This window comes from Heterodontus francisci, chromosome 4 (assembly GCF_036365525.1).
Source record: "Heterodontus francisci isolate sHetFra1 chromosome 4, sHetFra1.hap1, whole genome shotgun sequence".
Lineage (NCBI taxonomy): Eukaryota > Metazoa > Chordata > Chondrichthyes > Heterodontiformes > Heterodontidae > Heterodontus > Heterodontus francisci.
The window spans coordinates 40,302,260-40,329,574 of record NC_090374.1 but is presented as its reverse complement, the minus strand read 5'-3'; the positions used below and the strand labels follow the sequence as shown (position 1 = coordinate 40,329,574).

General features: G+C 41.8%; 1 protein-coding gene across 1 annotated transcript in view; it reads left to right on the top strand.

Moving 5' to 3' along the window:
- cenpu (centromere protein U) overlaps window positions 1-27,315 on the top strand; it is a 56,819-nt gene that overhangs the window by 8,495 nt on the left and 21,009 nt on the right. Inside the window, exons 3-6 of the mRNA XM_068029397.1 lie at window positions 2,500-2,671; window positions 13,137-13,293; window positions 18,339-18,411; window positions 22,416-22,694. Of these exons, the coding sequence (XP_067885498.1) occupies window positions 2,500-2,671; window positions 13,137-13,293; window positions 18,339-18,411; window positions 22,416-22,694 (681 nt within the window). The remainder of the gene's footprint in view (window positions 1-2,499; window positions 2,672-13,136; window positions 13,294-18,338; window positions 18,412-22,415; window positions 22,695-27,315) is intronic.

The window sequence follows — 27,315 nt, the reverse complement described above, 5'->3', positions numbered from 1 at the left end:
AGCTGAGTTCAAGAGGTAAGTTGAGAGTGACTGTCCTTAACATCAAAGCAGCATTTAACTGAGTATGGGATCAAGGAGCCCTAGCAAAACTGGAGTCAATGGGAATCAGGGGTAAACTCTCCATTGGCTGGAGTCATACCTAGTACAAAGGAGGCCAAACGTTCATGCCTCAGGACAATGCTGCAGGAGTTCCTCAGGGTAGTGTCCAAGGCCCAACCATCTTCAGCTGCTTCATCAGTGACCTTCCCTCCATCATGATGTTCACTGATGCTTGTAGTGTTCAGTACTATTAGTGACTCGTCAGATACTGATGCAATCCATGTCCACATGCAGTAAGACTCAAACAACATTCAGGCTTCGGATGATAAGTGGCAGGTAACATTGATGCCAAGCAATAACCATCTCCAGCAAGAAAGAATCCAACCATCTCCCCTTGACATTCAATGGCATTACCATTGCTGAATCCCCCACCATCAACATTGTGGGCTTTACCATTGACCAGAAACTTAACTGGATCAGCAATATAAATACTGTGGCTACAATAGCAGGTCAGAGGCTGTGAATTCTGTGGCGATTAACTCCCCTCCTGACTCACAAAAGCCTGTCCACCATCTACAAAGGTCAAGTCGGGAGTGTGATGGAATACCCTCCACTTGCCTGGATGTGTGCAGGTCCAACGACACTCAGGAAGCTCGACGTCATCTAGGAAGAAGCAGCCCGCTTGATTGGCACCCCATCTACTACCTTCAACATTCAATCTCTCCAACGCTGGCGCACAGTGGTAGCGCTGTGTACTATATACAAGATGCACTGCAATAACTCGCCAAGGTTCCTTTTACAGCACCTTCCAAACCCGCGACCTCTCCCACCTAGAAGAACAAGGGCAGCAGACGCATGAGGACGCCCCCACCTGCAACTTCCCCTCTAAGCTACACACTATCCTGACTTGGAAATATATTGCTGTTCCTTCACTGTCACTAGGTCAAAAATCTGGAACTCCCTAACAGCACTGTGTGTCGCTGCACCAGATGGACTGCAGTGGTTCAAGAAGGCAGCTCAAGGGCAGATAGGGATGGCTTAACCAGCGATGCTCACATCCCATGAAAGAATTCAGAAAAAAATCTTTGAACGACCCCATTATACAGATAAGCTGTTGTCTATTCTACATGCATGTGCAACAAAATTGAAAATGCATTTTTAAGCTGCAATTCCAAAAAGAGGCACTGATGATGAATAAACCGAGAGCAAAGTGATTCATACTCATTGTTTGAAAGCTGGGATGAAATCGCTACTTGCCAATATCTTCACACCGAAGGATTAACAATTATGAGAATATCACTGCAGGTGTATTGAGGGGCACTCTCGGTTGGTTTTGTATTTCCTGTGATCAATGTGCAAGAAAACCGAGATAAATCATAAAATATCCGGTGTGATGCCACTACGAAATGCATCTTCCCCTCCCTTCCCCATCAGCATTCGGAAGGGATCGTTCCTTCCACGACACCCTCGTCCACTCCTCCATTACCCCCACCACCTTGTATCCTTGCCACGGCACCTTCCCCTGCAATCGCAGGAGCTGTAATACCTGCTCATTTACCTCCTCTCCTCACTATCCAAGGCCCCAAACACTCCTTTCAGGTGAAGCAGCGATTTATTTTTATGCAGTATTCGCTGCGCACAATTCTCTACATTGGGGAGACCAAACGCAGATTGGGTGACCGCTTTGTGGAACACCTCCGTTCAGTCTGTAAGCATGACCCTGAACTTCTGGTTGCTGGCCATTTCAAACCACTCACTCCCGCCCCCCCCCCCCCCCCACCCCATGCTCCCATCTCTGCGGTGTTCCAGTGAACATCAACGCAAGCTCGAGGAACAGCATCTCATTTACCAATTAGGCACACTACAGCTTGCCAGACTGAATATTGAGTTCAGTCATTTCAGAGCATGACTGGCCCCCCTTTTTAGTTTAGTTTTTTTTCTTTTTTATTTGGTTATTTTATTTTAGCTTTTTTTTTTAGTTTGTTTCTACTGTGCCTACCCACTGTTTCTGTTTTTTTTTTAAATGTTTTTGCTTGGAGTGCCTTGTGCTTTACAGTCTATTCACACCATCTCTCTACTAACGCTTTGTCTTTCAACACACCATTAACATACTGTTTGCCTTTATTCCATGACCACCTGGTCAGGTATTCTCTGTGACCCTCTGTCCTATCAACGCCTTCTCTTTTGTTATCTCTTGCCCTCCCCCCCCCCGTTTTACTTGCTTAAAACCTTTTACATTTATAATATCTGCCAGTTCTGATGAAGGATCACTGGCCTGAAACATTAACTCTGCTTCTCTCTCCACAGATGCTGCCAAACCTGCTGAGTATTTCCAGCATTTCTTGTCTTTAAATCGTAAAGCATGCTCTGCTTGTGGTGATTTAGTTTCAATAATTGATTCCCTCTTGCCATTTTAACAGTGAGAACTGTGGGAATTTATTTGACTTTTCTTTTATTCAGGTTCCTAAAGGCGTGAGATCTAAAAAAGGTAATGGAAATCCAACAAAGAAAAGACAGACTCCTGCCCTGAGAAATAGAGCCAAATTGCCAGGTCAAAAGCATCCAGAGCCTTCTCCAAACCTCTCTTGCATTTTAAGAAATCCAGACAGTCAAGGAGATGATGAATATTATGGTAAGGCTGTAATGTTTGGGAGTTGGGCAGTCTTCAAGCGTGTCTTGTGTAAAATCATATTCTCTTCACAGGGTGCGTACTCTTAGATTTTGTGTTCTCACCTGCAAGACCGTTTGGTGTCCCAGAAATATGTATATGGTGCTATGCATGGAGTACAACTGACTCCATAAACTTTGATTAAAAAAGGAAATTCTAATCCAGTTGTTGGGTTTTGTCAAATGATTTGATTTGACTCTACGGTGTAAGCTTTAACTTTTGGATGGCTGCTCAATAGTATTAGTAAGGTTCAGTCCATTTTGAATGCTAGGCCTTATTACTATTGTTACGACCAGGTGAGAAGCGTGTCTAGAGGTCCTTTCAGCCTTCACCTGGTCTGATTGTTACAGGGTTTAATTTTAAACACACTGTGTTTTGAGCTGCCCCTTGGTGAATCCTTGCCCACAGCTTTCCACTTAAAAGAGAAAGAAAAGAGCGCACCAGGTGTTCTTCAGTTTAAAGGAGAAAGAGTGAAATTTATTAAACCTTAAACTTAAGCTGTAATACGATTAATGTTTACGGATATACGATGCGCCCACGCTAGCATGCACACGCGATGCACATATGCAAATGAGAAAAGAAAAGAGCAAGAAAAATAAAATGGAGAGGTTTGAGGCAGTCTAAAGGGGGTTTCTTGTTACTGTTCCTGTGTTTTCAGCTCGCCGTAGAGTCCTTGATTGTAGACAGCTCTTGCTTCTCATTGGGGCCCAGTATTCTTAAACCTTGTTCACTGTAGGAGACTTTTCTCTCTTGGGGTTCATATGTCTTCTGCGGTTTCCAAAGCTTGAGAGCGAGATGAGAGCAGCCAGGAGAGATGTCTTTTCAGTCCAGGAGAAAAGTGCTTTCTGATTTCTTTCCCTGTTGGAAGTTCAAATTAAAAAAAACTCCATCAGTCATGTGACTAAAACTGGTTTGACCACTTCTGTGTATTGGGGAAGCAATGACTGGGTCCCCTTGTTCCAACACTGTCTGTTACTATGCAAATGTCTTTCCTGTCGGGCTTGCAATTTTAAGTTTTATTCATGTGGCGAAATAATGTGTGCCTCGGTCTTGGCAGTTGGGGGGTTTGCCTGACACTATTATTATGGCATGACCACTCAAGACAAAGCCCCCAATCAAAATATATTATTCTGATTGCGGTGGGAGCAATGCACTGCCAGTTCAGTCCCGTTGCTGCACAAGTCGCCTCATGCATATCTTTAAGGTTTCCCAAATCAAAGAAAGCAGCAGCTGAATTGAACAATCTAGTAACCCCCGAATGAGGTGAACCAAACCAGGTATCTTTATTAAAAAAGACTAAAATCTTAAACACTACTAACATAAACCAATATCTAAAGACCTTATTATGATCCTGTAGTTTTTTTTTTGGGAAGAATGCGGTGTGCCTTTAAGGCTGGGAAAAGGAGCCATACTGCTTTAAGGCAGCAGGCTGCAGAAGCTGAGTCAAAGAATGTCATTCGGAGACTTCGATTCAAAGGGTGCATTCTCGTTGCCTTGGATACAGCCACTCGGACTGAGTATTGAGAGCTACATTTGTTACCATTTAATTTTGAACTGGCTTATTGTGGAACAACAAGCTGTTCTAACTGAGGAAACAGACAGACAGCTGTGTGTTAGCACCTGAAAGGAGAGCTGTCAGACCATTTAAACTGAAGGAAGAGAATTTTGTCTATTTATTATTCTCTCTCAAAATTCTAAAAAGTCAAGCCAAAACAGAGATCTCTGATAATTTAAACTGAAGGAAGGGAAGTTCGAGTGTGACGATCTTTTATCCCTCAAAAATTCTAAAGCCAAATTGATTAATTAAAAATTGTTTGCAAGTTGTTAATTGTTGAAATTCATCGCTGGAGAAGGAAAGCAATAGATTCGACTATGGACTGTTCTACTGTTGAAGAACCTTTTTTTCCCCCATCAGATGGCTGTGAGGGCTTCAAGCAACCTTGGACTGTTACACATCCGGCAGGAGCGTAAATCTGCAAGGACTCTAATTTTTCTATTTTAAATTTTAATCTTAGTCGTATTTAAGAATTTAGTTTTTCTAATTAAACAGTTGTTTTGTTGATTTAAAGACACCTGGTTTGGTTAGCCTCATTCAGGGGTTAATGGATGGTACAATTTGGCTGGGTCTTTCTTTAATTTGGAAAGCTTAAAATGATATGTTAGGCGATCTGTGGAGGGATGGAATTGAATTAACAGTGCCTTTCTCCCACCACAGTCAGAATTGTATATTTTGATTGGGGGCTTTGACTGGGCCGGTCGGTTGTAAAATATTATAACTTATTTAAAGAATCTAACTCCTGCATTCACATACATATACCCAAACTATTGGTAGTCTGGTGTTTAATTAGCTGCCTAAAACATAGAAATAACAAAGTCTTTGCTGATTTATGCTCCTGACGAAGTGGAATCTTCGAATGTGGAACTGTCCAAGGTTACTTGAAGTCTTCCAAGGCCTGATGAATCCGACAATAGGAGTTCAGTAATTACAGTTCAGTAGTTGAAGCATCAAACTCTTCTTTCCAACAATGAACACAATAGATCGAAAAATAGCTTTTTTTAAAAAAAAAAGAATTAATCTGGCTTAACTTTTCAGAATTCTGAGAGAGAATAATAAATAGGGTTTAAATAGACTGAGGGAGAGCTCTCCCCTTTCCTTCACGTGCCAGAACAGTCTCTGTCAACTGTCGCTGCAAAGCCAGTTTTTCAAAGTTAAACAGCAACATTGTATGTCCTGTTCTTCCTCTCTGGCTGTATCCAGGGCATCCAAGATGCACTTTGGGGTAACTTCTGAAGCTGGCTGCCTTAAAGAAGTACTGCTGTCTTACAGCCTTAAAGGCACACTGCATATTTGCTGGAAAAAAAGGATCATGACACTGTCACCAGTGGGTGGCTAGGTCACCTTACTGCAGCTTGCCAGCTCTGGCATAATGCAGGCTTCGCCCAGTTGTTTCCTAAAATGTAAGCCATAGGATCTGCTTTGCATAGTAAAAAGGCATACTGCCAGATTCAGGTGTGTGTTCCAGCTACACTGCTGTGGGCCCCTTTTCAGAATGGTGTCATCTAGAATGAGTATGGGCAGGTAAGTTTTTATCTCATGATTTACAGGCACTGTAACCCCGTCTCTGCCCAGTGAAGCCAGTGAAAATCTTGTCTTATTAATTTGAAGTTCAGACCAGAAGAAATTCCTAGTATTTGACATTGGCAATCTAAAACTGAAGTCCTGATGCCTCCCATGACGATGATAGGTTTTTCTGATAGGTTCGTTTTGTTAGACAGAAAGTGATCTCTGTTAGGTTTGCGTGCACGATTATGGTTCCATAATTAGTTTAACTTTGTCGATTTCCCAAAGAAAAAATGTGGACGTTCTTGACTTCCTACAAGTGGCAATTAATTTGCAAGTGCTGCAACTCCGCCTTTAGTGCTGTTGTAAAGTAAGCATTTTATTGCATTTGCTGAATGCTTTCTATGGAGTTTGGTTGCCATTTTAGACACCCTTTTTAACCCTTTCAGTCCCTTTGCCTCCAATGCTAACTTCCTTACAAGAAGGTGGGATAGTTTGGACCGTAAACTTCCTCTGGGCCATCATCAGCACTTGTTGATATTGATAGGTTTACAGTTTGTGAAATATGATTGGGTTCTTTTGGTTGTCTTTCCTAACTAGAGGTAAAATTGATCCATTGAAGCAGCCCAACCCAGTGCCAGGAAAACCTATTTGTAGAGGGTTGTTTAGTCATTGCTGGTATTTGAACTCTGAATGGAATCTAGTACTGTACTAGCAATGAATTGATTTATTTGAAGCAACTAGAACAAAATATTGGACATCTTTAAATCGTGCCCAGTAGTGACTTTTTTAAAAAGTGAGATTGGAGTGCTTGAATCCAGAACTGAATCCAAAACAGTCTCTCTCAACCTAATGACGATTACCCGGTGTGGTAAACTTCTGACAAGATGTCATCAGAGGTTCTTTTTATCTGCGGGGCCAATAACATTCCCATTGCTGGGTTTTTGTTTTTAAAAATCTCAATATGACTGTATAGAAGCAACTGAGGCTTTTTAGAACTTATGCCAGGAGAGTTTCCCTTGATTGGCATAAAAACCATGAGTGCTTGAAATTCTATTCAGTTATATGTTTTTACGCCTTTTAAGTGCTTCTGTTTTAGGCTGGAGCTTCTCAACTGTACACACAGAAGTAAAGCTTCGTGATTTAACACCAACAAATTAGTCCAAAAGCTCAGACCAAGTGCCAACTGGGTGGAAATTGGATGATGATGCACTGTTGGAGAGTTTCTATTGGCAGGATACTATTGAATGTTAAGGAAGTCTGCATAATGCCTCCGAAATAACTATATAACCTCCATGGAAAGTGTGGATAATTAACCTGCAGAATATTTATGGATTTCTACAAGTGTAAGTTTTGAAGCAGTACTCTGTTTTTGAAATATGGAAACTTGGATCCAATTCTGACATGCTGTTCAAACCTTTAGCAATAATATAGTGTATATTTTTCAGGTAAGCCCTGCTTCTAGGTATTATCCTAGTGTATAATATTTCTAGATTATGGGATGTTATAAGGAGTACTATCAGTGTAAAGAATGACAGGTTTGGGACATTTTCTTATAAGGCCCTTTTGATATTGAAAGAGTGCCACCAACAGCAGAGCTGTCAGGTTTCCCAAGATTCCCAAGTCAAATATAAAAGTGCCTACAGTCAAGGCCACTGGTAATGGTCGTCACAGGGAAAAGGGCAGAATTCCTGTAGAATGCTATTCAATAAAAACAAAATGTAACTTATTCAGTCGCGAAACAATAGCCCCAATTGTAACTCGACAGAATTGTACAATATGAACCTCAAAACATCAGCAACGTTCCTGACTTATTCTGTATAACCATGTCCATATAAATGCAATGTAAATTAATACAACAGAGGCAGTGTTCATTTTAATATTTACAGTAGCAATTGTTACTGGAATTTATAGGGCTGTTTTTCAGTCTGCATCAGGCTTTTTGAGGGGATTGGGCAGGAAATTTCTGTTTGTTAGTCCAAAGACAAAACAGAGCCTGATAATTTGATTGATTCACCGTTTTTTCAGTCTGACCAATTGAATGGAGAGAGAAGAGAAGAAAGGAGAGTTCATAATCAGGAATTAAACTACAATTTAGAAATTACTTCTCACGCTTTATAGTGGCTACAGCTGTGCAACACAAACTCTGCTCTGTGACAGAGCTCATTACTAATGAGGCAGAAAATGAGTGATCATAGCATAATTAGTGGAAGTTAATTGAGAAATCATCTACAATTGATTAAAATTCCCTCTTGCATGCAACATATTGGGTTGGCAGGGGTGGCTTATGAGATGGTGATCAGAGTATGTCATATGATAAAAATTGAGGCTGGACCTTGAGCAGTTCATAAATAGTCTTATTTCACTGTTGAAATGATAGTTATTTAACACTGATGTACATTGTGGAATTGATGGAAGTAGCTCTGTTCCCAATTTCCAACACACTGCGATTTATGCTTGATGTCTATTTTGAGGAATTTAAACTGATAGAATCATTACAGTTTTTTCAAATGATTATTAAGCCTATTACAGTTAACTACAGCTGATGTATCTTTAATGAGCCATATTTTAATATGAAGCTTGAAGCCCTCCATTCTGATGTTTGCATAAAGACTGCTTTAATTAAAGTCAACAATGAGATTGTGTGACTGTGATTGTGGAATGTTATCGCTTGGCTCTCCCCTAATTCTCCCCTTTCTTGATACCATTGATCACTCAACTCCATTTTCCTCAGCCATCTCTTCTCTTTGGTCCACTTCAGACAACTGTTCGTGCTTGGCTTCACTCCTACTTGTCCCACATATTCAGCTTGCCAGCACATTTTCAGCAATAATTTCTCCTCTTGTGCACAGTCACTTCCTGAATACCCTAAGATTGCACCTTGGGCATCCTCTTTCATACTTGTTTATGTGCTACCCTTTGGATACATTATCTGCAGATATGGGATTAGTTTCCAACTATATATTGACAGCACCTAGCTCGACCTCTGCGGCACAGCCCTTGATTTCAGAGCTACCTCTGTTGTCAGCCTGTTAATCTGACATCAAGTCTTGGGTAAGACAGAGCTTCATGCTGAATTCTGGGAAAACTCATGCTATTGTATTTGGATCCTGCTTTAAAAAAATGTTGATCCTTTGCTGCAGTTCCATTCTCCCTGGGTGCTTGCTCAAGTTGAACCAGACAGGAGGACAAAGGGTGAAGGGGGGATAACTTTCCAAGAGCGAGACTGTGCTGGATTCCGGATTTTCCCAGATTTTGGACAATAAAATCAGTAGCCTATCCTAGGCCAAAATCAGTAAGCGATACCTGTACATGAAATAAAGTATGAAACGAATAAATAATGTATTGATGAATGAATTAATGCGAAAAATAGTATTCTTGACCCAAGGGATTTCAAAGGTTCAGAATTTTTATTCAGAAACCTTAAACTGTTGTTAAAAAACTCTGTCTTGCTGCAACTGTATCGAAAAACATCATCTGCAAGTAGTTAAAACATTTAAGTAACGTTCTTAGGGTAAGTTCAGTGAATCCGGTTCACTGATGAACTGGCTTGATCAGCTTAGTTGTTATTTCGTCTTGCCTCTAGAGGGCCCTGTTCTACAAGATTTTCAAAAATGTCCAGCTTTTGGATATTGGACCTGTAGTCTAAAAGTCTAGATTTAGAATGTGAGAATGAGCCTAATCTCTAGTTTTTCTTTATTGATAATCCCATAGAAGATTAATCTTGCTATATGTTTCTGTGCCCATTTCTAGTGCACTGATGACCATTTTTGATTCACAGGCACAATGGGCCAAGGGCTGTCTTCTGTGATGTATCATGCTATGATATTTGTGAAAATGGAACGTATATTGTCAGTGTGGGTGCTCGAGTGCATCATGACTGAGCAGAACTTTTGTACATTATCTGGACATTATAAATGCGTGGCTACCATTAGTCCCATGCACTTGTCTAAGTCTCTTAATTAAGTTCCATTGATTTTCTAGTTATGCTCATTTTTAAACTATAATGCATATCACTGATGCATTTTGTCTGCCATGTGCTGTCAAATACATAATTGATCTAAATCCTTAAGTTTTTACTGCTTCCTATGCCCCTATTGCTGTCTCTTGTGTCATCAGTATATTTGACCATCTTTCACTTAGATTCCCCGTGCAGGTTATTTATATATGTTGATTTGTAAGCAGGGTTCAACTGGGCACTGATATTCATTGTACCCACCCCAGTACCATTGACATTACACCTTCTATGGAGACACACATCATTTTTTAAAACCAGTTTCTTATTTGCTCTATGAAGAGAGACTGAAAAGGCTAGTGTTGTTTTCCTTAGAGCAGAGAAGGCTGAGGGGGGACCTGATTGAGGTATACAAAATTATGAGGGACATTGATAGGTTAGATAGGAAGAAACTTTTTCCCTTAGCGGAGGGGTCAATAACCAGGGGGCATAGATTTAAGGTAAGGGGCAGGAGGTTTAGAGGGGATTTGAGGAAAAAAAATTTCACCCAGTGGATGGTTGGAATCTGGAACGCACTGCCTGAAGACGTGGTAGAGACAGGAAGCCTCGCAACATTTAAGGAAGTATTTAGATGAGCACTTGAAACGCCATAGCATACAAGGCTACGGGCCATGTGCTGGAAGATGGGATTAGAATAGCTAGGTGTTTGATGGCCGGCACAGACACGATGGGCCGAAGGGCCTGTTTCTGTGCTGTATAACTGTTCTACCTAGGATTCATGTAGCTTTTAATCTAGCTTTCTCAAAAGCTTCTTAAAGTTTGAACTATATTGTGGGAAGTATCACTTATCTGTAAAATGATTGAGCAAAATCTTTCCCTTGTAAATTCTTGCTATGTTATTATTATACAAGTACTCCCACAACTTGCATTTCAGAACAGATTCCATTATTTGCCTATCAGAGTCCCCACCACGTAAACTATCCATGTTTAAATTGGGTAATCATTTAAATTGGCTTAAAACCCCATTGTCAGTTACAAAGTTGTTACTGAAAGCATGTCAAGTGCGCTGGGTATTCTCTGTAGAAACAGGTGTTCACTTTATGATTTACATCTTATTAAGGTGCAAATGTTCGTGTATACTTTTATCACTGATAACTGGTACCAGGTTACACCTTGCACTGCTCAGCACTGAGTGCAATAGCATTAAATTGTACCTTAAGGTCCAAAAGTACAAAGTAGCTGGCAGATAATCTTGCACCTCTGCTGTAGCACAGCTGTCATTGCCTGTCCTTACAACGGTACTTGACTTATCACTTTTTCAGCTTTCTGACCGCACCTATTCAAGGAATATTCTAAAATATTCAATGATTGTGTACTTCTACAGAGGAATAGCTGAATCTTGATAACTTTTTTATATGCAAAGCTTTCGATATTTTTGTATTAAATATATCTTAAACTCCTCTCTCCTCACTATCCCAGGCCCCAAAACACTCCTTTCAGGTGAAGCAGCGATTTACTTGTACTTCTTTCAATGTAGTATACTGTATTAGCTGCTCACGATGTGGTCTCCTCTACACTGGGGAGACCAAACGCCGACTGGGTGACCGCTTTGCAGAACACCTCCGCTCAGTCTGCAAGTAGGACCCTGAGCTTCCAGTGGCTTGCCATTTCAACACTCCCCCCTGCTCTCATGCTTTCAACTCTATCCTGGGCTTGCTGCAGTGTTCCACTGAACATCAACGCAAGCTCGAGGAACAGCATCTCATTTTCCGATTAGGCACACTGCGGCCTGCCGGACTGAACATTGAGTTCAATAATTTCAGAGCATGACAGGGCCCCCCATTTTACTTTTATTTTTAGTTATTTTTTCTTTTTCCTTTTTACATTTTTTGCAATTTTTTTTCTTTTGTTTATTTCATTTCATTGTAGTTTGTTCAGTTTGCTTACCCACTGTTTTTTTTCATGTTTGTACTTGCTGCTTAATCTTCAGTTCGTTAACACCCTATCTGTACTAATACTTTGTCTTTCAACACACCATTAACATATTGTTTGCCTTTGCTCCATGACCTCTTGGTCAGCTATGTGGCCTTGTCCAATCTACACCTTCTCCTTTGTTATCTCTTGCCCCACCCCCGGCTCACTTGCTTATAACCTTTGACATTTCTAATATTTGCCAGTTCTGAAGAAGGGTCACTGACCCGAAACATTAACTCTGCTTCTCTTTCCACAGATGCTGCCAGACCTGCTGAGTGCTTCCAGCATTTCTTGTTTTTATTTCAGATTTCCAGCATCCGCAGTATTTTGCTTCTATATCTTAAATAGTCATTTGGTAGTACGGAACTTAAGTATTTCTGAAAATAGAGAAATTTTGTTGAAGCTTTTCATCTTGCACTCATCAGGACAATTCACAAGAATGCCAATGTAAGGGAAAGTAACAGATTTGTACTGTATGAGAAGAGAGTGCTGATTGGTTGGTAAGTGGACTCTGGTAGTCGTTGCTGTGGAGGATGCACTAGTTTATGGTGACTGACTGTTAACTGCCAAGCTTTGTTTGAAATTTAAACCAGGCAGCTTGATTCTGATTGGTCAAGGCATTGCCCTGAGGAATGAACCAGTGAATGGCTGTCATTTATTTTGTTTAGCTGAAAACAGGTGCAATTGTGTACATGTTCTTTCTGTTTGCAAAGAACAGGGCCCTGTGTATTAATATATGTAGCTTCCAGTACGCGCAAATGTGCCACACTGCGAGCCCTACTGACAATCTTAAATTGGTTGTCAGTGTAATTCTTAGCACACTGAGGATTATTTAGCAAATGTTGGTATTCTTGCAAATTGTCCTTATGAGTGCAATACGAAAAGCTTTTACAAAATATCTCTATTTTCAGCAATAAATATTTTATTGATATTTTAGCACAGCATTTTGAACAGCGTGAATGTTGCAGGAGGGGGGAAATTGTCCAACGTCTATAGTAGGCAAATAATGTTGGCACCAATGTGCCTGCCATAAGCAGTGGGGACTGTATTGATGTTGAGCTAATCTTAGTTGACTAAGATTTGTATTTCTTTTTTAACTATAGATATTGCATTTGCTGCTTCCTGCAAATGTCTATGTTCGACGATTACTCTATGCCAATAGCTGCTGCTTGACAAATTTCCTTTTTGATCTTGTTTAGCGTTCAAGCAGATTGCAGTAGTAAACTGTACTGTTATAGCTATGTTTTCTTTTTATGAGATCACCTACCTTTTTAGAGTATTTCATCTTGTCTTGGCTTGAAAGTTAGATCAGGGCTAATTTTCAGTTGTGATACTTGAAAACTGTTTCATTACTCACAGCAGCCATTAAACTGGCTTTCCCACAAATACGTTTCCAAATGTTTCTCCTTTGCTTATTTGATTTAACTTTTTTTTTATAGATAATCCATTGCATAGCACGCCAATGTTTGATGGTGAATCGGAGTTGAATGATGAAGGAAATGATGTACAGGCAGAATGTCCTGCACAGAGTAGTAAAGAAGGGAAGCCTACTCAGCAGTCTGTGCCTCTGGTTGAAAAAATTAGGACTGAAAAATGGTAAAAAGAAAACTGGATTAATATTTTTATTTATTATTACAGCTACAGAAGAGAAGACTTTCTTAAGTGTAAATATTTTGAATGTTTCAATGATAAAATAGCTAAACTGGCTGCTTTGTATCATAGATTAAAAAGTTCAAAACTTAAAAGTAAAGACCATCCATCAATATTTCAGTTGCTCACTTAACTTCCCTGTCAGGAACTGAGCTCTTCAGCCCAGGCTTGATCTCAGGTCTTTGTTGAGCAGAGGTCAGAGCAGTGAAAGCTTGCTTGCTGGTACAGCAAGCAATTAAGAAGGCAAATGGTATGTTGGCCTTCATTACAAGAGGATTTGAGTATAAGAGTAAAGATGTCTTACTGCAATTAGATAGAGCCTTGGTGAGACCGCACCTAGAGTATTGTGCGCAGTTCTAGTCTCCTTACCCAAGGAAGGATATACTTGTCATAGAGAGAGTGCAACAAAGGTTCATCAAACTAATTCCTTGGATGGAGGGATTGTCCCATGAGGAAAGATTAAATAGACTGGGCCTTTATTCTCTGGAGTTTAGAAGAATGAGAGGTGATCTCATTCAAGCATACAAAATTCTTATAGGGCTCTACAGGGTTGATGCAGGAAGGATGTTTCCCCTGGCTGGGGAGTCCAGAACCAGTGGACACAGTCACAGAATAAGGGGCAGGCCAGTTAGGACTGAGATGAGAAGGAAATTCTTCACTGAGGGTGGTGAATCTTTGGAATTCTCTGCCCCAGAGGGCTTTGGAGGCTCAGTCGTTGAGTATGTTCAAGACTAAGATCGATAGATTTCTACATATTAAAAACAGCAAGGTTTACGGGGATAGTGCAGAAAAACGTTGCTGAAGTGGAAGATCAGCCATGATCTCATTGAATGGCGGAGCAAGCTCGAAGGGCTGAATGGCCTACTCCGACTCCTATTTCTTATGTTCTTATCATCTTAGTGCACTGGGCTAAGGATAACAAATCAACAGTGCTCCTGCGTGCTATTCAGTCACCCTCGCTGAAAGATTTGCTTGTATGGATGTTGAATGAGGGCAAGATTTGCGCAGCTAAATAGCCCCCACCGTCTAAAAAACCTGCCAATACTTGCTGTCTACACAAGAAGAATGACATCTTGGGCAAGTTAATCGAAATAGGTTTCTTGACTCCCTAACTTCAACAACAACAACTTGTATTTATAAAATCTTCAGTTTGTCAGACTCCTTGTCTGCCAGCAAGTCCTAGCTGATTCATGATTTCTTGCAAGACTGAAGCCATTGATTTTTGTACTGGCTACAAGCTCCATTCCATAGCCACTGTCAGCCTGAAGCAGACTGCTTACAACATCTGCACCCTGTTTGATTTTGAGGATCATTTCCATCATCTATGCAATGTTGTCAGCCTCCACATCTACTTCAGACCTTCTGCTGCTAAAACACACATACCCGCCTTCGTCACCTCCAGATTCATCTAATCCATTGCTCTCCTTCCTGCTGTAAGATTAGATAAGATAGTTAATGCCCCCTTCTAAGGCAGGAACAGACTTGGCAGCAAAAGCTTTTTTGTGAATTTCCTTTGTTGAGACAAAGTTAAGAACAAGTTTATTAAGTTTTCAGATAAATGGTAGTCATGAACTCAGGCAGTGATTAGCAGTCTAACACATACTACTGTATTGGAGACTGGATGGCAGAGTGCACAACTTTTTTTTCTCTTGCGGCTTCTGGTCTTCAAGTTTTTTTTGGTGTCTCTTTTTTCTCGCTTGAAAATTCTCTGCCATACAGGGACAAAGTCGACGCTTCTTTTATCTTTGCTGCTTTCCAATTAACTTTCCCTTCCCCCAATCATCTTTAGCTTTGTATTTAAAGGATGCCTTTCTTAACCAATCAAGGTTCATTCTTTGGCTGTTGCTAGCCTTTTGGTAGGTACTTGCTTCCCATACCTTTTGACACTTCACCTTTAACACAACCCCTTTGTGTTGACTATTGTATTCCATGCTTTTACATTCCGAACTTCCTTATCTCATTGAGATAAATCTACATTTTGTTCTCATTGAAGCTGTTTTTACTGTCCTCTCTCGGGTCTATTTTTGCTGCCAGTAAGCATTTTAAAACTTGACAATCTCCCAGAATCCCTCCACCTTGACATCTTACATAGAAACATAGAAAATAGATGCAGGAGTAGACCATTCGGCCCTTCAAGCCTGCTCCGCCATTTATTATGATCATGGCTGATCATCCAACTCAGTAACCTGTTCGTGCTTTCCCCCCATATCCTTTGATCCCTTCCATCCCAAGAGCTATATCTAACTCCTTCTTGAAAACATACAATGTTTTGGCCTCAACTGCTTTCCGTGGTAGCGGATTCCACAGGCTCACCACTCTCTGGGTGAAGTAATTTCTCCTCATCTCAGTCCTGAAAGGTTTACCCCGTATCCTTAGACTATGACCCCTGGTTCTGGACTCCCCCACCATCTAACTAACTTGATCGAGTATTTTGAGGAAGTGACGAAGATGATTGATGAAGAAAGGGCAATGGATGTTGTCGATATGGACTTCAGTAAAACCTTTGACAAGGTCCCTCATGGCAGACTGGTACAAAAGGTGAAGGCACACGGGATCACAGGTGAGCTGGCAAGATGGATACAGAACTGGCTTGGTCATAGAAGACAGAGGGTAGCAATGGAAGGGTGCTTTTCTGAATGGAGGGCTGTGACTAGTGGTGTTCTGCAGGGATCGGTGCTGGGACCTTTGCTGTTTGTATTATATATAAATGATTTGGAGGAAAATGTAGCTGGTCTGATTAGTAAGTTTGCGGACGACAAAGGTTGGTGGAGTTGCGGATAGTGATGAGGATTGTCAGAGGATACAGCAGGATATAGATCGGTTGGAGGCTTGGGCGGAGAAATGCCAGACGGAGCTTAATCCGGACAAATGTGAGGTAATGCATTTTGGAAGATCTAATGCAGGTGGGAAGTATACAGTAAATGGCAGAACCCTTAGGAGTATTGACAGGCAGAGAGATCTGGGCGTACAGGTCCACAGGTCACTGAAAGTGGCAACGCAGGTGGATAAGGTCATCAAGAAGGTATATGGCATGCTTGCCTTCATCGGTCGGGGCATAGAGTATAAAAATTGGTAAGTCATGCTGCAGCTGTACAGAACCTTAGTTAGGCCACACTTAGAATATTGTGTACAATTCTGGTTGCCCCACTACAGAAGGATGTGGAGGCTTTGGAGAGGGTACAGAAGAGGTTTACCAGGATGTTGCCTGGTCTGGAGGGCATTAGCTATGAGGAGAGGTTGGATAAACTCGGATTGTTTTCACTGGAACGATGGAGGTGGAGGGCCGACATGATAGAGGTTTACAAAGTTATGAGTGGCATGGACAGAGTGGATAGTCAGAAGCTTTTTCCCAGGGTGGAAGAGTCAGTTACTAGGGTACATAGGTTTAAGGTGTGAGGTGCAAAGTTTAGAGGGGATGTGCGAGGCAAGTTCTTTACACAGAGGGTGGAGTGCCTGGAACTTGCTGCCGGGGGAGGTGGAAGCAGGTACGATAGCGACGTTTAAGAGGCATCTTGACAAATTCATGAATAGGATGGGAATAGAGGGATACGGTCCCCGGAAGTGCTGAAGGTTTTAGTTTAGACAGGCATCAAGATCAGCGCAGGCTTGGAGGGCTGAATGGCCTGTTCCTGTGCTGTACTGTTCTTTGCTCTTTGTATCAGGACCATCCTTCCTGCATCTATCCTGCATCTACCCTGTCAAGTCCTGTTAGAATTTTATAGGTTTCTATGAGATCCACCCCCCCCCACTCTTCTGATCGCCAGCGAATATAATTCTAACCGACTCAATCTCTCATGCATCAGTCCCGCCATCCCAGGAATCAGTCTGGTGAACCTTCGCTGCACTCCCTCTATAGCAAGAACATCCTTCCTCACATAAGGAGAGCAAAACTGCACACAATATTCCAGGTGTGGTCTCATAAAGGCCCTGTATAATTGCAACAAGACATCCCTGCGCCTGTACTCGAATCCTCTTGTCTATACTGTGCCCTATTTCCTAAGTTTTCGTACTTTGCCATACTACAAAGAAAGGTTCTAATAAAGCTAATTGTTAGTTTATGATAAGTCAGTTGTTAATTTCTAGTAGTTAGATTTTAACAATTAGTATTCTGGTTAGTAACTTTTTAGTAACCTAATCTTACGCTGGCCTCTCATCTTCCATTCTCCAGAAGCTCTACTTGTCCAAAATTCTGTCACAGGTATCCTGTCCCTTGCAAAGCTTTGGTTGCCTAATACCCCTCGTCATGTTGGTCTGCTGTAGTCCCATGTGCCTCATTATATCTCCGTTTACAATTCTTGTCTCCAATAATCAATCCATCAATAGTCTTTCCTTATTTTACCTCTACAGTCTTTTCCACCTCAGTGTTCCCTCTTAAATGTTCCATTTCTGACTTCCTTTTGTGTATCTTCCATTGCCTCACCTTTGGTGGCATAGCCTTCAGTCGCCTCAGTGACAAACTTGCTTCGCATACCTTTTGACACTTCACCTTTAAAATACTTTCTCAAAACCTTTCTCTTCAATCAAACTTTTGATGTTCTGGACCTAATCTCCCTTCTTGCTTGATCGTTTTCCATAGACTTATTTATAAAGCATGTTGGGACTTTTTGGGCAAGATGTTAATACAAATTATTTGCTATTTACTTTTCCTTATTGCTGTTTCCCTTTTTTGATCTTTCTGCAGTTGTCTGGTAAAAAGAACTAGCTGGCAATACATTTAACACAACCAGCATGAAGCAGAGGAAGAGAGAATCTTTTATTTAAGAAATAATGCTTGCCTTCCAGTTTTCTTTCATCTTGGATCAATTGCCAATTACCTCACCCCAATAATGTGCTTGAGATTGGGAACTGTAATATTAGGAGTATGAATCCGATTAGTGCAGTGTACTAATGGATGAGTTTGCAACAAATCTTGCTGCCACGAGATTGCTATTTTGAAAATCTGTTGTCCCTCGCCATATTTGATTCTCTTTTCTTGTATATGTATATTCCAGTGCGCTGACTCGCATATCCGAAGGTGTGGAAGCAGAAGAAAGTGAAGTGAATACAGAAAGTGCTAATGATGAGGTATCAAGTGAGAATGCAATGGAGCCTGTTCAAAAGATGCTTTCTAGTATTACTTTAGGTCTGGTGGAACTTTTCACATTTAATTTAACCAGTTTGCTACCACAAGCCATCTTATGGTGTCACAGCAAAACATTTTTTTTTAGTAAAGAAAGGTTTTTACCTGCACCTTTCCACTCCACTGGTGAGAAACACAAAGAAGGCTATGTTTGGGTTGCTAACTGACTGATATCGGCTGGACAATACTTGGAAAAATACAGATAAAAATGTCTTTATTGCAAAGTTTGATCAGATAATTTACAAGGTGACTTTCATTGGCACTTTGATTTTCTTAGACCACAAGAAATAGGATCTGGAGTAGACCATTTGCCCCTTTAGGCCTGCACTGCCATTCAACAAGACAATGGCTGATCATCTACCTCAGCTCCGTCCTGCCATACTGTCCCCATATCCATTAATTCCCTTAGTACCCAAAAATCTATCAACCTCTGTCTTGAATTTACTCAACAACAGAGCATCCACAGCTCTCTTGGGTAGAAAATTCCAAAGATTCACAATCCATTGAGTAAAGAAATTTCTCATTTCAGCCTTAAATGGCTGACACCTTATTCTGAAACTGACTCCATGTTCTGGATTAAAAGCAAAATACTGCGGATGCTGGAAATCTGAAACACAAACAAGAAATGCTGGAAATACTCAGGTCTGGCAGCATCTGTGGAGAGAGAAGCAGAGTTAACATTTCAGGTCAGTGACCCTTCATCAGAACTGGCAGATATTAGAAATGTAAAAGGTTTGAAGCAAGTAAAGTGGGGGTGGGGCGAGAGATAACAAAAGAGAAGGTGTTGATAGGAAAAGGTCAAAGAGAATAACTGACTAGAAGGTCATGGAGCAAAGGCAAACAGTATGTTAATGAGGTGGTGAAAGACAAAGCATTAGTACAGAGAGGGTGTTAATGGACAGCAAACTGAGCAGCCTGGCCCCAAGCACAAACATGAAAAAAACAATGGGTAGGCACAGTTGAAACACACTAAAATAAAATAAACACAAAAAAGAAAAAAAAAATAACTAAAATAAAAAGGGCCAGTCATGCTCTGAAATTATTGAACTCCATGTTCAGTACGGCAGGCTGTGGCGTGTCTAATTGGTAAATGAGATGCTGTTCCTCGAGCATGTGTTGATGCTCACTGGAACACTGCAGCAATCCCAGGACAGAGTTGTGAGCAGGGGGGGTGTGTTGAAATGGTCAGCAACCGGAAGCTCGGGGTCATGCTTTCGGACTGAGTAGAGGTGTTCAGCAAAGTGGTTACCCAGTCTGCGTTTGATCTCCCCAATGTAGAGGAGACCACATTGTGAGCAGCGAATACAGTATACTACATTGAAAGAAGTACAGGTAAATTGCTGCTTCACCTGAAAGGGCCTTGGATAGTGAGGAGAGAGGAGGTAAATGGGCAGGTATTACACCACCTGCGATTGCAGGGGAAGGTGCTGTGGGAAGGGGCAAGGTGATGGGGGTAATGGAGGAGTGGACCAGGGTATCGTGGAGGGAATGATCCCTTCAGAATGCTGAAGGGGGAAGGGAGGGGAAGATGCATTTGGTAGTGGCATCATGCTGGAGGTAGCGGAAATGGCGGAGGATGATCCTTTGGATGTGGAGGCTGACGGTGAGGACAAGGGGAACCCTGTTGGGGTCCTGGGAGGGAGGGGAAGGGGTGAGGGTAGAAGTGTGGAAAATGGGCCGGACACGGTTGAGGGCCCTGTCAACAACAGTGGTGTGGGGGGGAAATCCTCGGTTGAGGAAAATGGAAGACATATCAGAAGCGCTGTCATGGAAGGTAGCATCATCAGAGCAGATACGTTGGAGACGGAGAAACTGGGAGAATGGAATGGAGTCCCTACAGGAGGCAGGGTGTGAAGAAGTGTAGTCGGGGTAGGTGTGGGCTTATAGTGAATATTTGTAGACAGCCTATGCCCAGAGATGGAGACACAGAAGTCGAGGAAGGGAAGTATCAGAGATAGACCATGTAAAGGTGAGAGTAGGGTGGAAATTAGAAGCAAAGTTGATAAAGTTTTCCAGTTCAGGGCGCGAGCAGGAAACGGCACCGAAACAGTCATCAGTGTACTGGAAAAAGAGTTGGAGGAGTGGGGCTGAGTCGGGCTGGAACAAGGAATGTTCGACATATCCCACAAAAAGGCAGGCATAACTGGGACCCATGCGGGTACCCATAGCAACATTTTTTACTTGAAGGAAGTGAGTGGAGGAGTTGTTCAATGTGAGAGCAAATTCAGCCAGGCACAGGAGGGTGGTGGTGGATGGGGACTCGTTGGGCCCCTGTTCAAGGAAGAAGCGGAGAGCCCTCAAACCGTCCTGGTGGGGGATGGAGGTGTAGAGAGATTGGACGTCCATAGTGAAGAGGAGGCGGTTGGGGCCAGGAAACTGGAAATTGTCAAAATGACGTAGGGCATCAGAAGAGTCACGATGTAGGTGAGAAGAGACTGGACCGGGGAAAAAAGATAGTTAAGACAGGAAGAAATAAGTTCAGTGGGGCAGATACAGGCTGAAACAATGGGTCTGCTGGGACAGTCTTGTTTGTGGATTTTGGGAAAGGGGTAGAAGCGGGCTGTCTAGGGCTACGGGACTATGAGGTTGGAAGCTGTAGAAGGAAGATCTCCTGAGGAGATGTAGAACACTCTCCATGTTCTAGATTCCCTAGCCGGGGGAAACATTTTCTCAACATCAGCCCTGTCAAACCCTGTAAGAATTTTGTTTCAATTAGATTGTCTCTCATTCTTCTAAAGTCCAGGGAACGTCAGTCTAGCCTACTCAGGGACAATTCCCTCATCCCAGGAACCAGTCTAGCAAACCTTTTGTTGCACTCACTCTAGAGCAAGTATGTCCCTCCTTAGGTAAGGAGACCAAAACTTTATACACTACTCCCGGTGTGGCCTCACCAAAGCCCTGTGCCAATGTTAACTCTGGAAAATGTCCATTTGTTGTGTAACCACTTGGAACACAGCAACTACATGGACTGGGTGGAAGAAAAAGCAACTAAATCTGGCATCAGGATTATAGAGCAGCCCAGCACCAAGGGAATCTCCTTTGTTCATATTGCCTGAGTTAACACTTTAGTGTTTGCATTATTAAGATTGGTGTTAGATTAGATTAGAGATACAGCACTGAAACAGGCCCTTCGGCCCACCGAATCTGTGCCGACCATCAACCACCCATTTATACTAATCCTACACTAATCCCATATTCCTACCAAACATCCCCACCTGTCCCTATATTTCCCTACCACCTACCTATACTAGTGACAATTTATAATGGTCAATTTATCTACCAACCTGCAAGTCTTTTGGCTTGTGGGAGGAAACCGGAGCACCCGGAGAAAACCCACGCAGACACAGGGAGAACTTGCAAACTCCACACAGGCAGTACCCAGAATCGAACCCGGGTCCCTGGAGCTGTGAGGCTGCAGTGCTAACCACTGTGCCGTCTGTGGTGTACAGAGGTGCTGGCTATAACAGTTGTTTGACATAAACTGGAGTAGTTATTCATAGTATCTAATTTTAAAAAACCATGTTGCTATGGTAGGAACAATATTTCTGAAAGCAATACCTGGCTGAATCCATTTTGCCACACTTTTAAACAATTATAGATGATTGTGTGTGGAGGAAAAGAGCAAGTGTGCACATTAATTTTCTTCTCTCTTTCAGTAAAGAAAATTAAATGTTGGAAATTTGCACATAGGCAGTTGTGGGCCAAAACCATTAAAAAAAATACATTTGAATAAAGGGCAGCAAGGTGGGCAAGATACATATTTTAACCATTGACATTTTTATATACACAAACATTTTGCCTCTGTGTGTGTCTCATCAATTTAGTTGTCAGGAGAAATGTAACTGCAGGAATGGAGAGAAAATGTTGGATCAAGTAATTCAGAGCCATTGCTGCCTAAAGTGTCAATTTAATTTTGATTGCTTTGCCTAACTTAAAAAATGTTCCACAGGCAGAAAACAAGAGAGTGAAGTTGAAAACAGTATCCAGTTCTCAGTCAAGTAAAGTCACCAAGCAATCGAAGGACACTCGGTCAAAGACAGGTGCAGTAAAGAATCCTAGTGATGGGAATTCTGGAATTAAGCAGAGAGCCGTTTTGGCTGGTGCCACAAAGAAGTCGTTGGGTGAAACTCAGCCATCCATTTCAAAACAGAAAAAGCAAAGTAGCAAGAGAGCAGGTGCATCAGCAGCTCACAGCAGAGACTCCTCCTTTCATGCAGAGCCTTGCACGGTAAGGAACATGTTATTTGATTCACTTATGATTCCTTTTGTTTGGCCAGACCACAGAAAATGGAGGCGGAGCAAACACACCTAATGGCATGTAAAGTTCAAAAGCATTTTACACTTAACCTGAAGTTTAATCTGTGTGCTTTGAGATAATACAATAAAAGTGGTTTTCAAGACATTTATAAATGCAGGTCTCCCTTAATTATAGAAACATTCAGATTTTGGTTTCATTGTTATGAGTTCTCTGTTTAACCTACACTACTAGTCTGGCCTAATATTACATGTTAATAGTTCACATTTCTGAAATTAGGCAATGTTGAATAGCACTCAATTTTGCTCAAGTTCAAAGCTACTAGCATTTACTAAGCGATTTATTTTAAAAGGCTTATCCACAGCTATAACAGGAAAGCTAAAATATTTGACAATAGTTTGCTTTTCGTGTGATTTTTATATTTCAGCATGGCTTTTCATATACAATTGACATAGCAAGTGCTGTTCCATCTATTTGCAAACATTTCTCTGTTTATATAAAATTCTATTTATAACTACATTTGGAGGAAAAAAACAGAAAATCAGCAGGTCAGGCAGCATCTGTGGAAAGAGAAGTAGAGTTGACGTTTCAGGTCGATGACCTTTTTTCAGAACTTGAAAGGTCATCGACTTGAAACATTAACTCTGTTTTTCTCTCCACAGATGATGCCTGACCTGAACATTTCCAGCACTTTGTTTTTATTTTGGATTTCCAACATTCACAGTATTTTGCTTTTGGAACCAAACACCAAATATATTCCTTTATAAAATTGGCTTTTTCCTGCTGCCTTTTGAAGTCTCTGTTTATGCAGTATTGTATAAAGAGGTGTGAGTAGATGACTCATTTTTAAGGCCACTGACAGTGTTGTTTCTTTGTTTGTCAGGTGATGCCTACATGTGGCTGCTCTGAAAAAACAGCTACAATTAGGAAATCAGTGTGTACTCCTGTGCCCCTATTTGTAAAAACGCTTTCGATGGCTTTAATTACCTGCACTTGGACCTTCAGGAACTTGTGTATGTGAACTCCTAGGTTTTTCTGTTCATCCACACTTGTGAGTCTCTTTCCATTAAGTGCATTCTCTCATTCCTTGTTTTTCCAACTAAAATGTATTGACTCACACCTGTGTTAAATTGCACCTGTCTGTCATTCCAGCTCACTGGATTGTGTCTTCCTGAAGTCATTTACAGTCCTCCTACTTTTGTCAGCACACTTTGACATTATGTTCCTCATACTCCAGTCCAAATCTATATATTGTATGCTGCTACATTTCTTCTCATACCATATGTGGATTCTCTCTTGTTGGAGATGGTCGTTGCCTGGCACTTGTGTGGCGCGAATGTTGCTTGCCACTTCTCGGCCCGCTTTTGGCTGCATTTCTGCACGGACTGCTTCAGTGTCTGGGGAGTCGCGGGTGGTGCTGGGCATTGTGTGGTCATCGGCGAGCATCCCCACTTCTGGCCTTGTGATTGAGGGAGGGTCATTGATGAAGCAGCTGAAGATGGTTGGGCCTAGGACACTACCCTGAGGAACTCCTGCAGTGATGTCCTGGAGCTCAGACAAGGCTACGGGCCAAGTGCGGGGAAATGGGATTAGTTAGGACGGATGCTTGATGGTCGCGCAGGCGCGTTGGGCCGAAGGGCCTGTTTCTGTGCTGTAAACTCTCTATGTGTCTACATTTTTTTAACAGATCTTTTTGAGATACTTTTGCGAATGCCTTCTGAAATTCTATATGCAATAGATCTTCTGCATTATCTTATTTCCATACAGTCACTACTTCAATAAACTTCATTCAGTTTATCAAATGGCATTTGATTCAGACTGGCTGTCCTCTGTTAACCCTTGAATTTATAAATACTCACTAATAGGTGGTAGGGAAATATAGGAACAGGTGGGGATGTGGTGGGAATATAGGATTAGTGTAGGATTAGTATAAATGGGTGGTTGATGGTCGGCACAGACTCGGTGGGCCGAAGGGCCTGTTTCATTGCTGTATCTCTAAAAAAAAAATTATATCTTGTATTATAGATTCTAAGGGGGGAATGTTTTTACTTGTCAATGCGCTGAGAGTAGGGGGGTTCCAGTAGCATGTGGGAACCCCAGAAGTCTGTGTTTTCCCGCATGAAGCACCACAGTGTACGACTTTTGGCCTTTCGTAGGTTTTCAGCTGGAAGTCAGCCTGATTGACAGGCTTGGCTTCCAGTTGGGCAGGGAACACTCTGGAGGAGGCCATGGAACCAGATAGGTCCAATTCCTTGATCTCGGGGGCAGGGAGCCTGATAGCTGATGGAGGGGGAGCTTGGGGGCTGTGAGGAAGCACTTCTGGCCCACAAGGAATATTGTTGAAGGCACTTGCCTTCTCCTTGAGGCTGTCCTTGGTTTGCTGTAGCTGCCGGGTTTCCCCAGGCGACCATGGTTAAAGCTGCAAAGCAGGTTAAATCTGAGGCTTCCAGCCTTGTTAACATTTAAAATGCCAGCTCGCCTCCTATGAGTGGGTTGTCTGCCTGCCTCACTAAAACCCAGAAGTCAGCAGGTTGGAGCTGGCTTCCCAACATTTGGAATTTTTGCCCATTTAAGCCCCCTTCCCACAACCCATACATAACCCTACCTGTTTACCCATGTTAAAACATCCCCCCCCCCACCAGAGTTTGCTCTCAATCGAGTGCGATTAATTGATCAAAGGTTACCAGTTTATCATGAGTTCCGATGAAGGGTCACTGACCCGAAACGTTAACTCTGCTTCTCTTTTCACAGATACTGCCAGACCTGCTGAGTGGTTCCAGCATTTCTTGTTTTTATTTCAGATTTCCAGCATCCGCAGTATTTTGCTTTTATTATTATACCAGTTTATCTTTCTCTCCCTTCTGAAACAGAGGTGTTGGCGTTGGCTACTCTCCTGTCCCACACCATAATTTGCATATTGTAAGGAGGTCTGGCGATGTATTTAATCATAATTGGTTTAGTGGTGCATTAGAATAAAAAGGAAGCTTTACAAAGCTGCTGAATTAAAAGTATTGCTACTTTTTTTTTTAGATTAGATTAGAGATACAGCACTGAAACAGGCCCTTCGGCCCACCGAGTCTGTGCCGAACATCAACCACCCATTTATACTAATCCTACACTAATCCCATATTCCTACCAAACATCCCCACCTGTCCCTATATTTCCCTACCACCTACCTACACTAGTGACAATTTATAATGGCCAATTTACCTATCAACCTGCAAGTCTTTTGGCTTGTGGGAGGAAACCGGAGCACCCGGAGAAAACCCACGCAGACACAGGGAGAACTTGCAAACTCCACACAGGCAGTACCCAGAATTGAACCCGGGTCCCTGGAGCTGTGAGGCTGCGGTGCTAACCACTGCGCCACTGTGCCGCCCAAGCTTGAAATCCTACATGTGTCAACAAAGTTAAGTATTTTACAACAAGGTGACCAGAAACAATCATGAACGTGGATTAGATCTAACCATGTAAATTTTTCCACAAAATTATTGTAACATTTGGAAATCCCTTCTAAAATTGTTTTTCAAAGAGACCTCAGACTCTTTAGTGCAGAGCCTATCACTAATATTTAATCACTTTGTTTTACAGTAAAACAAAACTAAAAGTGAATGATTTCCATTTACTGGGTATCAATTATTAACCAATTTGGCAAAATTCCAGGCAACCTTTAGCCCCCCCAGTGCTTATTACTGGTTGACGTACCAAATGTGCGGTAATCAAAGCCACAAAGTTCCAATCTGCTATCCCGAAGATGCTGACTCATGCTTGGGTGCGGTTTCATAGTTGCCAGCTTCCCTCCTGTCCAACTGGTGGTTTTCACATGCGAGCTTAATTATTGAGGGCAGACTGTCTAACTGTGAAAGGGTATCAAGGCTGAGTTCACTAGGTTTTCCTGTGTGCCATGTTCATTGGGGGTTACTGGATAGGGAGTAGACCTTGGCTGTATTTGTTCACTCTCCTTTTCCTTCTGTAGCACAAAGATGGAGGTCAGTTCAACCTGGAGCCTGCATTTTGTGGGACTTAATAATCCTGCATTGTGCTAAAAGAACAGATAGGAAATAAGCATAAATTTAAAACAAACTGCAAACGTGCATTTCCAAATATTTCAGCCAGGAATAAGTGTGTGAAAATATATGGGGGAAGGTAGCATAGTGGTAATATTACTATATTAGTAATCCAGAGGCCTGAACTAATGCTCCGGAGGCATGAGTTCAAATCTCACCATGATATCTGGGGAAATTTAAATTCAATTAATAAATCTGGAATAAAAATGCTAGTCTCAATCATGAAACTACCAGATTGTCATAAAACCCATCTGGTTCACTGATATCCTTTAGGGAAGGAAATCTGCCATCCATACCTGATCTGGCCTTCACGTGACTCCAGACCCACAGTAATGTGGTTGACTCATAACTATCCTTTAAAATGGCATAGCAAGCTACTCAGTTGTGCCAGACTGCTACTGCAAAGAGCACTGTGGGTGTACCTACAACCACATGTTCTGCAGAGTTCAAGGCGGCGGCTCATCATCACCTTCTCAAAGGCAGTTAGGGATAAAAAAAAATGTATTTGTTCGTGGGATGTGGGCTTC